We start from the raw sequence: 16,638 nt of genomic DNA on the forward strand, positions 1-16,638 counted from the left end.
TGAGAGGGAACAATATTTGAAAAATCATTTCTTAAAACTTCTTCTTTCCAGCTATTAATATTTGACATTTACTGTCAAACATTGAGGTGACAACTACAGAGGGATACAAACTGACAAATTGTCACTTCAACCTACATTGTAGCATTTTTCTATAGGAACCGGATCAAAAGTGTTTCATTTTTAAAATTTGAGTATTTTGATCCAATTCAAGCCACTTTGATTCTGCCACTTATCCTGTATTGCATGTACTATCGAGCCAGAAAGTACTGTTATTATTCCTCAGGATTCAAAGTTTTCAGGCTTTAGAATTTGAGAGGAACAAGCATATAGTTTATTATCCGCAGCTGCAACGTGCCTCTGTGGTACGTCATTCTAATCTTTCATGCTCGCCATTCTCAAACCATTCATCACGTGGCTAGGCAAGACACACTGAGAATGACACTTGACAGAACTCTACTGTTGTCTGTAGGCAACGTATAATAGCCCTTACAATCTTCAGAAAGATTTATCTGATTTCACTTGTTTTAAGGCAAAATGGTTATTTTCTTATAACGACAACATTCAATGCCTACTTCTCTGCCTTAAGGTAAGTGCTTTAGATAAAAGCATTTGTAGCAGCAAAGGAAAAGAATGAACTGTTTTTAAACCACAAGCTGTATTCCAATTACTGTACTGTGTAGCTTAGTAAGCAGCAAACCAGTTAGTATGAGCTTTTGCACTGCATGAATTATACTCTTCAGAGATGCAACCAATAGAGGTGACTATACATCATCAAATTTTAATGTATTAATTTACCTACTTTAATGACACTTCAGTGCAGTTCCCTTAAGAACAAGGCAGTTAAAGCTTTGCACTTTCTCCTAATTATGCCAGCTTAGCAGCAAGCAGCAGGTGGAAGAATCTAGAGACAAACATTTGTTGAAGGATAGAGGTTGAGACTGGATACAGAACCTCAGTGAAGGTGCCGGCATTCATTGTCTATGTTCTTCTTTTAGACTGAGCCAGCTGACAAGAAAAGTCCATGGAGCATAATCATATTTTCACCACCGACAGTACTCTACTCTCCCATGATGGAGAGCAGTACGGATGTGGTTTAGGATATGTACGTGTTATCTACTACAGTCTTCTTCTGTGCTTAGGTTTGCCAGGTGAGTGCACATTTTTATCTGCCTAAGAAGAGCAGCCGTGTAAAAGAACATTCATATTTAAAATTGTATTGCTGTTTTAACATTTATTTAAATCGTAGTTTTGTCAGTCATAGTTAATGAAATGGTAAAAGAATGATAAACCCTTTATCCCATAACAAAAAACTCTCATTTGTTTATCTCATGGTCTTCGTACATCTTAACTGTGTCTAGATCATATTTTGTCAATTTGTATCTAATATATTTTTCTTAATGTACAATCATCGTGTATTCAAATTAAAAATTGTTAATTTGGGACATAATGATTTGCAAAACTTTAGGGAAACAATCACGTTATTTTTACTTGATGCTAATCCAATTAATGAATGGATAATTTAAAAGAAAATGAATTAGGAGAAGAAGCATTATAAGGTCACAGTGTTTTCTTTTGTGAGCTCTCAAAATTAAAAGTCCTTCTCTTATATCAGTGCGTCAGTTCCAAATGTGAGCTTTCCAAATTGTAAAGTTTAAAAATGTCTTTAGCTAATAGAAAGCATAGCAATTATCCTCTTCAATTTATATATAATGATCTTTGCAGGTATCATGATTTAAATTTCTGTTTATTGATGCATTTTTTTATTTCTACTATCAAAATGGACATTTAACATAGTGAAATTAGTACATAGGTAATTAATCATTTTGAAATATTAGACACAGAGAATAATATTTATGTATGTACAATTTATTTAATATAGCTACAGAATACAATATTACTAATAAAAAAAAAATGCATCAATGTTTATTAGGAGTACAAATCCCCATCTTCATGCATGAGTAATAGAAGGTATAAAATAATCTATGGTATAGGTGGCAATCAGAGCATAGCAGAGAAAAGCTTTAATAATTCCAGTATCCATGAGGCTGGGAGCTGTGACACATTTCGCTGATCACAGCAATTTGTCTGTGATATAATCAATTCATCTGACCTTTTCATTGGTAAATACTAAAGTTAAAATGTTATATTAATATTATTCAAATACGTAACAGTCACCCAAGTGTTTATTTCATCATATAGAATATCATTATAGGAAAACTTTTCTGTCCTTATTGAATATATATTGTCAGAGGTTCAATGTAAAAATGAAAAGAATGAATTAAATTAAATCCGTGTTGCAATTAATTGATTTTTCAGAAGGTAAAAATATTATTCACACTTAAAAATACATTATTGATAGATTGGGGGTGGAGTGGGGGGGCAGTGTGGTGTGGGGAGGAATTTTAACTCCTGGGCAGTTCTCCAGCAAAATGTGATAGATTGGAGAGACTGGGATTGTTCTCCTTAGAGTTGAGAAGGTTAAGTAAGAGGAGTTGCGATGGAGCTGTTTAAAATCATGATGGATTTAAATAGAGTAAATAAGGAGAAACTGTTCCCAATGGCTGAAGGATCGAGAACTAGGAGGCACAGATTTAAGGTGATTGGAAAAAGAACCAGATGTAACATGAGGAAAAATGTTTTTATGCAATGAGTGGTTAAGATTTGGAATTCACTATCTGATAGGGCGGTAGATACAGATTCAATAGTAACTTTCAAAGGGAATTGGTTAAATATTTGAAAGAGAAAAAAATGCAGGCATAGAGCTGAGGAGTGGGACTAACCGGAATTGCTCTTCAAAAGAGCTGGTGCAGACGTGATGGGCCAAATGGCCTCCTTCTATGTTGTACTATTCTGTGACTCTCTTCTATACCTGCGGCGGGAAGCGTGGGCCATTTTGAGGGCTGTGCCTCATTAACATACATGCGCCAAGATTTCTTGCTCCAGGCTGACAAATAGCAGGTCCTGGGAGGCAGGTGAAGCATTGCAAGTGCAAGAGCGGGGATGAGAGTCCAGAGTAATGATGGCCCACATGGTCCCACAAAAATAATCTGAAAATGTCACTCTCCCTCTTGCCTGCCTGGTTTTAGTGAGCAGATTGTACTAAAGTACACACTCCTCCCAGTAAGCATTAAAATTGCATTGTGGTTCTGTGTACATCATGAGGCCCTGATTTTCACGGATTCCTGAAGCTCCCATCTCAACTGCCTTGAAAACGCCACAAGCAATATGACGACAGGTGGGAAGTGAACAGGAATATGGCCACCACTGTGACTTTAACTGGCACTGGTCCATTTACGACAGGCAGTGGTATTTAAAATTGCCCTTAATGTGTTTAAAAGAATGCCCTTGGAGTAAATCAGAAACAAATCAGTATGGGTTCCATCAGAGTTTTACAACAGCATTTGTCTCTGAATTTTAATCAAATTTACTTCCAAATTAACAGAAAATTTTCAACTGAAGCTCAGTAACATACGTAATGATTGTTGTTAAGATAATTTTTATACCCAACCATCTGTGGGTGACAGGACACTAAAGGACAACTTCACCTGAAAGCCAGTGAAATAAAGCGTAACTTCTAACTTGTCAACAGCTGAAGCTGGAATTTGTTTTGATTTGGTCAAACGCTATAAAGACCCAAGAGCGTTTACTGTTAATTTAAAACATCACAGAATGAGCTACTTGAATTTAACTGGATTGGTAAATCCATGAATGCTAACAGACTGGAGTTCCTGTCAGATTATATAACTGATCTTATTTTTAACTATAAACCGATTACAATGAAGAGATCTTAATTTTTATTGGACAATCACATTAGGTAAAAATGAAATTATTATTTAAATGAAATTAGATTTAAAAACAAGTTTTGGTATGTGCAGAATATGTCATTGATGGGTTAACACATTGATGTCTAAATGGCCCAAGTCAGCATTTGTGAAATTGAACTTGTTATTTTTCCGGTAGAAACTTTTGTATTTTCAGTCATATTTTAAACAAATGCGGATGTGCACCTAGCTACATGAGATGAGATACATCTGTCTCCTCATCAAAATACAAAAATTACTTTTCAAAGCTTTTTCAAGGTCAAAAAAGCATATTCAACAAATGTTTTTAAATGTGTGAGACTGCTTTATCTTGATATACATTAAAAAGGGGTTTCATCCATATCTAGAAAATACAGATTGGTCAGGATTTAAATTAATTTCTTCTTTGATAATGCAGCAATCAGTTTTTGAAAACTGTAACAATCATTCACTTTTTTTCATTTGACTGGATCAGAACCTTTGGGTTGGATTTTAAGAGGCTCTGGATGTCGTGATGCCGGGGTGAAGGGGCCTAAAGTTGGCTCTGGATGAAGCTGCCACGGCGCCTTGCCGCTGCCGAGAGGATCGGGCCGGGCCCTCCCGGCGTCAAGGTCCTTGGCGGGCCTCATCCGGAGCCACCTTCAGGCCCCTCCACCCCCCACCATGGATCATGACATCGAGAGCTTCTTAAAATCCAGCCCAGACTGTTTAAAAGTTAAGTTTCAGGTCAAGATCTTTCATCAGAACTGGGAGATGTTAGAGATAAACAGCTTTCGTTCAAGAGTAGAACCAGAGAAAAAGAACAGAAGAACAAAAAGAATAGAGTGGTGGGCTGAAGTGATAAAATGACAAAAGTGATGGTGATATAAGGCAAATTAAGGTGATAATGTGACAAGTATCGAAACATATCATGGGTCCAGAGAAGGTGTAGATGGTTACACCAGAATAGTGGAGGACGAGGAAAGCACAGAAAATCTGGCAAAGAGGAGAAGACTCCCATGTGGCAGAAAAAGTTGGGTAAACTCCAAGGAGAGTGGACCATCCTCCCGGTCATGTAATGTTCAGGGATCCCCATTCAAATTACCAGCCCACAGCTCTTCCACTCCCAATGGTTCTGGTGCAGCCTTCCTCCATTACCAGAACCCCCTGTCTGAGAGGAGATGGTAGCAGTGGTTAAGATCTAAGATTGTTAAACTTGATGTTGAGGCCAGAAATCTACCCTATCATAGACCTACAGCTTTTGTTTATTACCTCCCCTACCCCTCCTCTCAGACTTCACCACCCCTCCTTTCCTTGGATGTTCATCTCTAACATCTTGCAATTCTGATGAAAGGTCATAGATCTGAAACAGTAACTCTGTTTCTCTCTCCACAGATACTGCCAGACCAACTGACTATTTCCAGGGTTTTCTGTTTTTGTTTCAAATTTCCAGAATCTGCATTTTTTTTATGTTTGCTTTGCTAGTTATTTGTTACTGGGAAGAGGCAGCTATAAGGTTATTGAAATTGTCCCAAAATAGTACATAGCCACTGGGGAAAGGATGAGAAGGTTCTATGAGCCTTGACATCAAATACACCATAGACAATATTGGTTTTCTAATCCTCCAAAGTAAGTATTTGCCCCTTTCACGAAAATAGTTTCCACTTTGAAGTAATTAAATTAATTGGGAGTGTTTTTGACCACAGATTTAACGAAAGTATAACCCTATCATATTGTGCTCTCACACTCCTTCTTGTTGTGAAAAGAATAATGTGTGGAAATAGAAAACAAAGTTATTTCAATTCAGTTTTATTTATTATTTTCTCCAGTTTTTATAGATTGGACTCCAGTCTAGAGGACAGACAACTGATTGCATGTACCTCTGTCACATCTGCAAGTGTCACTTGGTCCCAACCAATAATGAGAACTCAAGTGTGATCTCAAACTGATTTTCTTTTCTTTTAATTGGCTACTCTCCTTGCCTTTGCTCAGAACTGCATCCAATGACTAACCAAAATTAATGACTCACCACAGGAACCTGCAGTAATTATTCAAAGATAAAACATTACTTTTTTTATTTCTCACATCTATTTTTAATTAAATTAAAATTGCTTCCAAAATAATCAAACATTTATGGTTCACAATGGCTGAATAATTGTCTATGTAAAGAAGAGGGTCACACACATACCACATTTTCTAGTTAAATTCCTCATTTAAAGTTGTTATTTTAGATTTAATTATTAAACTCAGCATTTTACTGGTTATGTTAAGGTGGCCTAATTTAACTCAAGGATTTTCATTTAAAAAATCTTGGACTTTTTTCCATGATTAACAAAATAATCATAGAATAGGCATAAGTGATGGAGTAGTGAATAGTAGTTTGAATGAACCTTGAAAGGAATACACTTTGCTTAGTGTATTCATTACTAGGCATGGTTTATGAGAATATTCTGATTGTATCATACTGGATCTCCAGTGGACAGACATCAGGGTATTTGAGTGAAAAAAATAAGGCAAATGCTGGCATGCAACTTTTAAAAATCTTTTTGCAAGTATCATTTTACTGCGGGTGATTACTCACATTTACCAACCAAATGCAGACTCTAATTGTGTAAATTAATCAACTAAACAATTAGGAATGACCTAATTGACCCTTACAAATGACTTGATTCCGCTGAGGGGGAAGTTGTAAATAAAATACCTAGCACAGGGAGATTGTGGTACAGGGTGAAAGACCTTGGACTGCTTGTGAGGGAATTACTTGGGCAAAAATATTAATAATATTTCTGTCCTAAAGAGGAAAGCAGGAGATTATAGAAAGTTTCACAATGACCTGGAGTATGCAACAAGAAAGAAGATCGCATGAAGATATAGTTAAAGACATGTTAACAAAAGGGAGCATCTAGCCAAAAGATAAATGTTGTCACCAACAGAGCGGAAATTGCACAGCTATTCATCGTGAAGAGGAAGAAGGAGATGGAAATCTGAGTGAGGTAATTCAAAAAAAGATATATATATATATAATATATACAGCATAAAATTAATACTGTAATAACACAAAAAAGTACATTAACATAGCAATGTAGTGTCTTCATTAACTTATGCCAAATTATCCAGGCATTTTATCTAGTCTGCTGTCCTGCTAATAGGCATAGCTGATTGTATTTAATTGTCTGAACATAAAATGGAATATATCACAGTTGTTATGCTATACCCACACAGAAGAATCCATATTAGGAAACATCTAGCAAGCCAACGTCACAGAGCTGAACATGAAGAAAATATTGAAGATACTTTGATTTCCAGTCTGCCATCTGAGAGAACTGAGCACAGGCTGTTTGCAAGCCATCAAAAAAAGAGGACCCTCAGATCCAAACATACGAGGGACATATCAATTACTTAGGTTGTGTATTACACTTGCAGATGCCCATATCATCCGATGACAATTGTGTAACATTTGCTGCTAATTCTGGGCATTCAAAACATAACACAAGCGTTACAGAATGACCCCCTCCTGCAGAATAACTTTGCTGCTATGCATACAGGTATGAAAGTAGATCATTTCCATCTGAACAGCATGATGCTCCATCAATCTGTTGACAGATCTACCACCTGCTATCTTATCCAGGAGGATGTCACTAGTGGGATTTCGACAACTAACTAAATGGCTCTGTTGAGCTGACCTCAGTCAGACTCTGGCAAATTCCAGCACTGATGCTTCCACCGAAAACTCCACTATAAGCATTTTAAAGATATTGAAACAACCCAGGCAGTAATGCAATAAAAACAGAAAGTGCTGGAAATACTCAGCAGGTCTGGCAGCATCTGTGAAGAGAGAAACAGAGTTAACATTTCAGGTCTGTGACCTTTCATCAGAATTGGCATAGGTTAGAAAAGAATTAAGTTTTAAGAAAGTGAAGGGGTGGGTGGGGGAGGGGGTTCGGTGGGGAAGAGAACAAAAGGGAAGGTGTGTGATAGGGCAGAGGGCAGGAGAGATTAAATAACAAAACTGTCCTGGGACAAAGGCAAAGAGTGTGTTAATGCTTGTGGTGAAAGAAGGGAGTAATGCAATTAATTTTTTTTGTTGCTCTGTAAAAATAGGAGCATGTTTTATTGACTTTTGCATTTTCTTAATTAAAAAATATACTTTTCTTCATTTCTTTATTGAATAATTTTTGTTCATGGGCCAAAATCTGGTTAGCAAACAAAATCAGGATATGCCTGGAATATGTACAAGCACTGTTCTCATTTTACTGCTTTACAAAGTACTCCAAAAAGGGCGCAGTCAAGAGTTGTGACAGCCTGACTGACTGAGTTTTTGCTGAGAGAGGGTAGCGAAGCACCTTTGACCTGAAACCCTGTTGTGTAACTGTGCTGATGTAACTGAGCCAGTGCAAGGAGTGGGCTGGTTTTTAAAATTAAGTAATTTAACTGCAAAGTTAATTTAATTAACTGTGCACAACTTAAATTGAAGGAATGACAAAGAGAGTTGAATGAATTCCCAAGTAAGTAATCAATTAGATTCCTGTAGATATATAATACGATTGTGCTAGTGAGAGGTTAATGCAGTGTAACTGACAATCAGTTGTTGTTGAAAGAAGCTAGGGCCGTGAGTTTGGCTTGAACAAGAGTTCAGCACTGAAGAAGAGTGCTTCTGCATCTGCAAGATGTGGCAGCTAAGTGTGTGTCTGCGGACTGAGCTGATTTGAAAGAATTGAAGTAGACAGTACAAGGAAGAGGCAACTGTTAGAGACTGGTGAAGCAGGAAGACAAGCTGAGTGAGTACAGGATGTTTCACCTGAAAAGGAATTTGGTACTGAAGTGTAGTTGGCTCACAACTATTTTCAGTTATTCAAGCTTCAATCCTTTGAGTTGGTTTATTATAACAAGGCAATGGAAACCTCTCCTATTTGGAATGTGCATAGAGTGAGAATTTCTAGAAGCTGTGTGGCCAGGACAGCCACAAATAAAGAAATGTCTCCCATTGGACTGATGTGCACTCCAAGTTACTGAGCTGAAGAAACATAGTTGGAGATTAAGGGAAGAAGAGAGAAGGCAACAATCCACAGGGGTAGAAAGACTAAGGTGGACACAGTCCACGAGGTGGCTGATGGATGGTGCAGGATACTGATGATGTAGACAAGGACAGTGACTCAGGAGGAAGTTCACAAGCAACACACCATGAAGCAACTAGTTAAGCAAGGAGGATAGTTAAGGGTAGGAACACAATGATTCAGTAGTGAGAGAAGTAGACATTTGTTCCTGTGACTGTAAACATGAATTCCAAATAGTGTGTTGCCTTCCAGGTGCCATGGTAAGGGACATAATGGAGCAGATTAAAAACTCTTGGAAAGGGAGAAGATCAACCAGAAGACATGGCACATTTTAGAATTGGAATATGATTCGGATTCTGTCAAGAGAGTTCCAGACGTTTGGTTTAACAATCAGGACCTCAAAGATAGTAATCTCAGGAATATTACCAGTGCCACAAATGTGTCTGCTCATTCATCCTTTGACATAAAAGAAGACAGCCAAAATATCAGGGTGAATTTTATGAGCCCTGTAAGGACAGGCAGGGTGGTGGGGAGAGGCCATAAAATTGCGAGGGAAAGTGCGGTTGGAGTGCCCGTTGCCTTTTCAATGCCAAGGAATTTAGTCCGGGATGGGGAAGGCAACAGGCGGCCTTTCCACCTGTAGGCCAATTAATGGCCACTTAAGGACCTCTTCCCACCACTACTGGCATTTTACCGGTGGTGGGGGTGGGGGGCCGTCCGCCACATGAGGAGACCGCCCAGTAACTGGGTTGGTTGGGGGACCCCTCCTCTATGTGCAATCTGTGACCCACGGAGGGCCCCGATGGCAGCCGTCCCTGTGCACCACCCACCCCACTGCCCTCAACTATCCAGCCTTCCCACCCATTGCTGGGGCCTGTCTGACTGACCCCGGTGAACCCGCCCCCACTTACCTGCTATCTGAGGCTCCATGGCTGCTCCTGGTCTGGTGACTGCTGCAGTTCCAGCAGTGGCCACCACTCCCAGTGGTGCTGCTGGGACTGCTGAGCTGCCAGCTTTCTGATTGGTCAGCAGCTCTTGGAGGCAGAATCTCCATCCTTAAAGGGACTGGGACCCCAGTGCCGGGCGGTTAATTGCCCAAACACTGTAAAATGCAGCTGGGGGTCCCCCAGACAGCCAAGATGGGGTTCCCCTCACCTTTTAGGCCTGGCGTCAGGACACCCACAGGCTGCATAAAATCCAACCCATCATCTCTATCTCTTGTGGCGCATTGACAACTGGAAAGTGATCTCATCATAGGCAGAAAAAGAGATGGAAAGACTACTTAAAAGTGACTGGAAACAGTGCATAATAAATGTGCCACAGGTTATGAAGGTAATTCCATGGTTTATTGCCTTTGTAGGAGGGAAGAGTTCAAGTTCCTGGAGCACTAGGATTCAAACCGTTCCAGGGCACAAATCATTGTTGAAGCAGTGCATAAATTCTTTAAAAGGAAATTAGATAGTTTTTGAAAAGAGGAACTATCAAAAGGGCCAATGTACCAATTGAATTTGATTCAGTTCCATTTTCTGTGGCCCTTTAAATTCCAGCAAAAGAGGAAGCGAACGGATCTTCAGCTCACTCTCTGCAAAGCGGGTGGATCTGGAAGAGCTCCTTGGCTATGTGGGAATTCTGCCCTTGATGTACTCCATTGGCCTCAGCAGACCTCATAACAGCTTAGAGCTGGCAGCTGCATGAGTTCCATGGCAGCCTGTAACAAAGGCATCAAACCTTTGCTGGAGAACAGTAAACACAGCTCCCATCCCAGAGACCTGCCTGGTTCATTGGGAGCAGAAGAGTGAAGACAGTTTCTTTGGGGCCTTGCTGAGGCTCCTGTCTATGGAGCAGCATGGTGCCCCTCTGACCTGCTGGCTGGCAGTTCAGAGTGGATGCTGCTGATGGTGGCCCGTTGCAGGCTTGAAGTACCTGCCCCAGCCATGTATATGACTGGGTGCGTGGGGTTTGGGACAGGGTCTACATCTTGGGTTGAGGATGGACAAGAACTCCACATCAACACTGGCAGAGTAGAGCTCCCAGGAATTTTGGCACCATCATGTACATTTTTCCCCAACAGGCAGAAAAGGAAAAACTGCAACCACAAGCCCTTTAGGCCAGGATACTCCTTTTAGTGGTACCTTCAACTAAAATGTCATTGGAACAGAAGCTTCACGGTATAAGCAATTCCTAAGGGCAGGAAACGCAATCATTTAGAACTATATTACCATTCCTTCACTGTCGTTGGATCAAACTCCTGGAACACCCTCCCTAACAGCACTGTGGGTGTTCCTATACCACATGCACTGCAGTGGTTCAAGAAGGCAGCTCACCACCACCTTCTCAAGAGTAATTAGGGATGGGCAACAAATATTGGCCTCGCCAGTGATGCCCACATCCCTTGAAAGGATAAAAAAATACATAATTCCCCATTAGGTTTAAATGCCCATCTTTTGTACTGTGTAAACCAGGATGCAGGTCTAGTTATAGAGAGATACAGCACTGAAACAGGCCCTTCGGCCCACCGAGTCTGTGCCAACCAACAATTTATACTAATCCTACATAAATCCCATATTCCCTACCACATCCCCACCCTTCTCCTACCACCTACCCACAACTAGGGGCAATTTACAATGGCCAATTTACCTATCAACCTACAAGTCTTTGGCTGTGGGAGGAAACCAGAGCACCCAGTGGAAACCCACGCAGTCACAGGGAGAACTTGCAAACTCCACACAGACAGTATCCAGAACCGAATCTGGGTTGCTGGAGCTGTGAGGCTGCAGTGCTAACCGTTGTGCCGCCCTCTGAATATCTCTGAATATCTAGTGTGATTTTCCCCACAAGAGTGAGCCCACTGTGAACACTATTTTAGAGCACTATGGGTACTCACCACACACAAAAACAGGCGCTAACGAGCCCAATTTCTCGACTAACGTCTCCCATCTCCTCAGTTTGTACCTCTACTTAACCGGTTCCAAAATTACCATAAGTTTTGCAACTTAACTATAGTATCAAGTCAAAAATAAGGATAAAATGTATGATAAATTATGCCTGCTTTCTCCCAGTCCACTTATCCATGCCTTCTAACTCTTATTTCACCTCTACCCAGCATTTGGTCTTGGCTTCCTGTGTGCAGCGCCACAGGAGATCGACTGGTTTAAAAAATAATTTTACATAGACAGATTAGTTTAATACAGATATTGGGGAAAATGTGCACAAGCATTTTACTGGATGTTATCATTTAAAAAGTAAGGCACTACTGAAGGACTGCTGCAATGTCAGAGGTGCTGTCTTCCCGATGAGATGTTAAACCAAGGCCCTGCCTTCCCTTTCAAGTGGATGTGAAGGACACCACAGCATGTTTTCAAAGAAGAGCAGGGTAGTTTTTCCCAATGTCTTGGCCAATATTAATCACTCAACCTACATGATTAAAAAAAAATTACCTGGGCATTATCACCTGTTTGTGGGAGCTTGCTGTGCACAAATTGGCTGCCGTGTTTCCTACATTACAACAATGACTACACTTCAAACATACTTCTTTGGCTGTAAAGCACTTTGGGATGGTCTGAGGTTATGAAAGGTGCCATGGGCAGTCAGTGCTGTTTTTGTTGCAGTAGGCTGTAAAAGAATACTGAAGTTTGTTTAAGTAGTTTAGGGCAGCACAGTGGTGCAGTGCCTAGCACTGCAGCTTCACAGCTTTAGCGTTCTGGGTACTGTCTGTGCAGAGTTTGCAAGTTCTCCCTGTGACTGTGCAGGTTTCCTCCCACATGCTAAAGACTTGTGGGTTGATGGGTAAATTGGCCAGTGTAAAAAAAAAAATTGTCTCTAGTGTAGGTAGGTGGTAGGAGAATTGAGGAAGGTGGGGATGTGAGAGGGAAAAATGGGATTAATGTAGGATTAGTATAAATTGATGATTGGTGCAGACTCATTGGGTCAAAGGGCTTGTTTCAGTGCTGTATCTCTTTATGACTCTAGTTATTAACAGATGAGACCTCTCTATCTAGCGTATAATTTAACTTGGACTTTCAGAAGGTGCTTTCTAAATCTCCATCTTTGTGAATTTTAAAGATAAAAGCACTTGAAATTAATAGTAAATTAATTAACTAAATTGAAGATTGGCGTAACAATAGAAATTCAGTCATAATGATAACTTGGTTTGCTTTGTCTGAGAGGAACTGTTAGATGGAGTTCTGCAGTTTCCTATATGCAGTAATCGTGAGTAAGATACAGAATGCATTTCTGAGACATACACACATTATAAACCTTCCTAGTGATAATATATGCAGCAGGGCCAGGTGACTAGTGTAAGGTCGCTGAAAGAATTCAAAGAACGTTGTAAAACTGAAGTGAATGGGCTAAGAAAAGGTAGATGGATTTTAATGTTGATTGAATGCAGATAATATACGTTGTACACATAATTTTCATGTTTCCTGCACAAATGAGGAAAGATTATTAAAATGGGAAAAAGTTGACTTGGTTATCAATAATTAATTTGAAATTGGGATTTTATAAACAAGACTAAGAGGGTGAGACCCCTTAGAAGTGCACCAGCTGGCAAATTGGCAACCAATGACTTAGGAATGCCTCGGATTCAATCCCTAGATGGTCTCTTATAAATTTACTAATTGGGGCTAATGGCTGTTTTAAGAGCTCACTGCCAAATGCAGAAAAAATGCACATAATCTGTTTTTTTCTGGATCTACACCAACCTAACCAGCAATTCTTACAGGGACTGCTGAAGAACAGGTAAGTTTTTGTCTTTTTACTTACTTTAATATGGAACTAGGAGGAGCAGGGGTGCTCCTTCTGCCTCCACATTAATACAGTGACCGTGGCTGGCCCACATTCACCCGACTGCCCCATGTGCCTCCCCACAATCCACCCCCCCCGCCATATTGTATTGCACCTGAATGAATTTTCAGGGGCCCTGACCAGTGAGTTGCATCGGGATGCCCAATCAGCATCCACAGCTCGCCAGCATTATGTAAATGAGAACTAAGGCCCAATTTTCAATGAGCATTGCAGGCGCGCTACCGACCATGTGGTTTCCAGTGCGAGACCAATCTCCTGAACTAAGTGTACCAAATGCATCTTGCAGGAATTTTGATTAAGTTATATATCAAGCCATATTATTGATCAAGCCATATTTAGAACATTCTATGCAATTTGATCATGCACCTTATTGTAAAAGGTATGAATGGTTCAGGTAAGAAAAAAATTGCAATGATTCTGGGACTTAAAAGTAATGGGCCTTGAATTGCCTCACAAGGCACTAAGATATGAATGTGTTTTGATGAAATTCATTCCTGTGGTATTTCAGTGGAGGCATTAACCTGTTGACACCTATGTTAAAATAACAAAGGAAGGAATTATATTTGGCATGGTAAGTGTTCCTAAATTAGTACCACACAAAATAATTTATATGTCTAAACTATCACAATGAGCTCACAGAATTGAATTCTTTTTCATTGAAAGAAAGATTGAGGGAAGACATAATTCAGGTGTCTTTTAAGGAAATTATTATTCATACATAAAATAACACAGCTGCAAAAATATAATTACAAATAAACTACAATAAGTATACAAGGCAATACCAGGACATGAATAAATGATTAGATACACTGAGAGAAAGCAAAGGGGGGTGCCAGGGATGAGAACAAAAGGTCAAAGCTTAAAAGGTATGATTGAAGTCTTTAAATGCTAAAAGGTTTAGCTAATGCAGATGGAAGCAGGTTATTTAAGTTAAACTTTGATTGCATTGCTGAAGAGAATGAATGTAAAATTGGCAAACCTTAAAAGAGACCACAAGAGAGAAGGCATTTGTTTTTTTCCTGTATGGTAAAAGATGTGTAGAACTAATCCACATTAAAAGCAATACATGTTGATTAATGATTTTGTTTAAAAAAGAATTTGATAAATATCTGTTTTAGAAAACGATTGAAGTGTGTGAGGATAACCATACACATAGATGATCATAAACTATGGAATGCAATGGCTCCAGACCTGCAGGAGTGATGGAACTGTCACATGCAGAATGGAACTGGTCAGGTTTAAAGGTTGTCATCACGTCACATTTGGGGCTCAGGGAAGATTTGGAGAATGCTTTTCCACTCTTTGTGTGGCCATCTTTCTCATTAATTAACTAAATTAGGGTAAGAATGCAAATTGTACCCATTGAACAGAATTAGCATGATGATGTAAGTGACCTTTTCTCCTCCCATACTGTCCTATGCACTGCTTTTATATATATATATATATGGGTGTTTGGGGCTCCATGCAGTCATAATTTCTCAGGAAGACTATGATTCATGTCTTTTCTTTTTCCAACAAATTCGAATGGAGAGGTGGAATACTCACTAGTTGGATTATTGAAAGGCAGATTATTGATCAATCAGCAGACAAAGGTCAACAGTACGCATAATTAGACCTAGCTCAGCAAGTGTTATTCTGAATATAGCTAACTAAAACAGCTTAAGTCAAATACTCTGACCTTAATGGTTCACCAATCACCCCTGTGTATGCTGACCTACTTTGGTTCCTGGTCCACCAACACTTTGAACTTAAAATCCTCATTCTCATTCCTCATGTTCAAATCCCAGCATGGCCTCACCACTCCCCATGACTTCCTGCAGCCCGACAACCTCAGAGAACTCTACATTCCTCCACCTCTGGCCTCTTGTGCACCCACGCTTCCTTCGCCCCACCACTAGTGGCTGTGCCTTCAGCTGTCCAGGCCCTAAGCTATGGAATTCTCTCTCCAAACCTTGTTGCCATTTCAACACATTTTCTTCCTCTAGGATTCTGCTTAAAACCTATCCCTTTGACCGAGCATTTAGTCGCCTGTCGTAATGTGTCCTTCTTTGTCTTGGTGTCAAGTGTATATCTGATAACTATCCTGTGAAGCACCTTGGAATGTTTTCAGAGAAGAAGAATCATAAAACTTTTGCCACGAAAGAGGCCATTCAGGCCATTATGTGCCAGCAGAAACAGAGCTATCCAGCCTAATCCCACCTTCCACCTTCTGGTCCATAGCCTGTAGGTTACGGAACTTCAACTTCACATCCACATATTTGTTAAATGCGATGTACAGTAAAGGTGCTATATAAATGTAAGTTGTTGTTGTTGAAATTCCATTCTGCATGAGAAAATATGGTAGAGCAGCGCCCCAGCCTCCCGTGGATCTGGCTCGAGAGCCTGTCCCAAATCCTGGAGATGGTCAGCTGCCTGCAGCGGCAAGGCCACATTCCTGTTGTTTTCCCCAATCCACCCTCGAATGGCTCTTGGGTCCCAAAATTCTCAGCTGGCCTGGGTTCCACTGAGGGATTTCAGGGCATTATCCATAGAATTCCCCCTCATCTGCCCCCATGAATTGGGAGGCTAGCAGCATGTGGAATATCTGTCCAAGACATCCTGCCTGACTTTAAAGAGGCTAGCCTGAGAGGACCTTATCTTGGCAAAACCACCCCAAATTCAGGGCTACCCTGGGCAGAAATCAGACCTCCCACTATCTTCAGCCTCATGAATTTCAAGGCATTTGTTTCATGAAAAGATATATCTTACTTTTAAGGTAGATGAAATACTTATCTCAGCAGGTATCCACCATTGAATCTGGTAATTTTTCAAGTTACTAGTGAGGGTGATGGGGGAGAGACAGCTGAAACAGAGGGGAAAAAAACAAAGGAACCAAGTTTCCTTAGCAGCTTCATCTGTCTCCCTCCCTAAATCTGACAGATTCACTCGGAAAACTGTGGGACCTGGATATGCTGGATCCCAAACTGGGCAGGTCTTTCACAGGCCCCATACAAGGGCAG

At 40.2% G+C, this 16,638-nt stretch overlaps 1 protein-coding gene across 1 annotated transcript in view; it reads left to right on the forward strand.

Annotated features, from left to right (window-relative positions):
* Positions 1-1,021: 1,021 nt before the first annotated feature.
* Positions 1,022-16,638, forward strand: part of gpr139 (G protein-coupled receptor 139) — a 65,880-nt gene continuing 50,263 nt past the window's right edge. The window contains exon 1 of the mRNA XM_068056768.1: positions 1,022-1,148. Coding sequence (XP_067912869.1) covers positions 1,022-1,148 — 127 coding nt within the window. The remainder of the gene's footprint in view (positions 1,149-16,638) is intronic.

Source organism: Heterodontus francisci, chromosome 24, assembly GCF_036365525.1.
Source record: "Heterodontus francisci isolate sHetFra1 chromosome 24, sHetFra1.hap1, whole genome shotgun sequence".
NCBI classification, from domain to species: Eukaryota; Metazoa; Chordata; class Chondrichthyes; order Heterodontiformes; family Heterodontidae; genus Heterodontus; species Heterodontus francisci.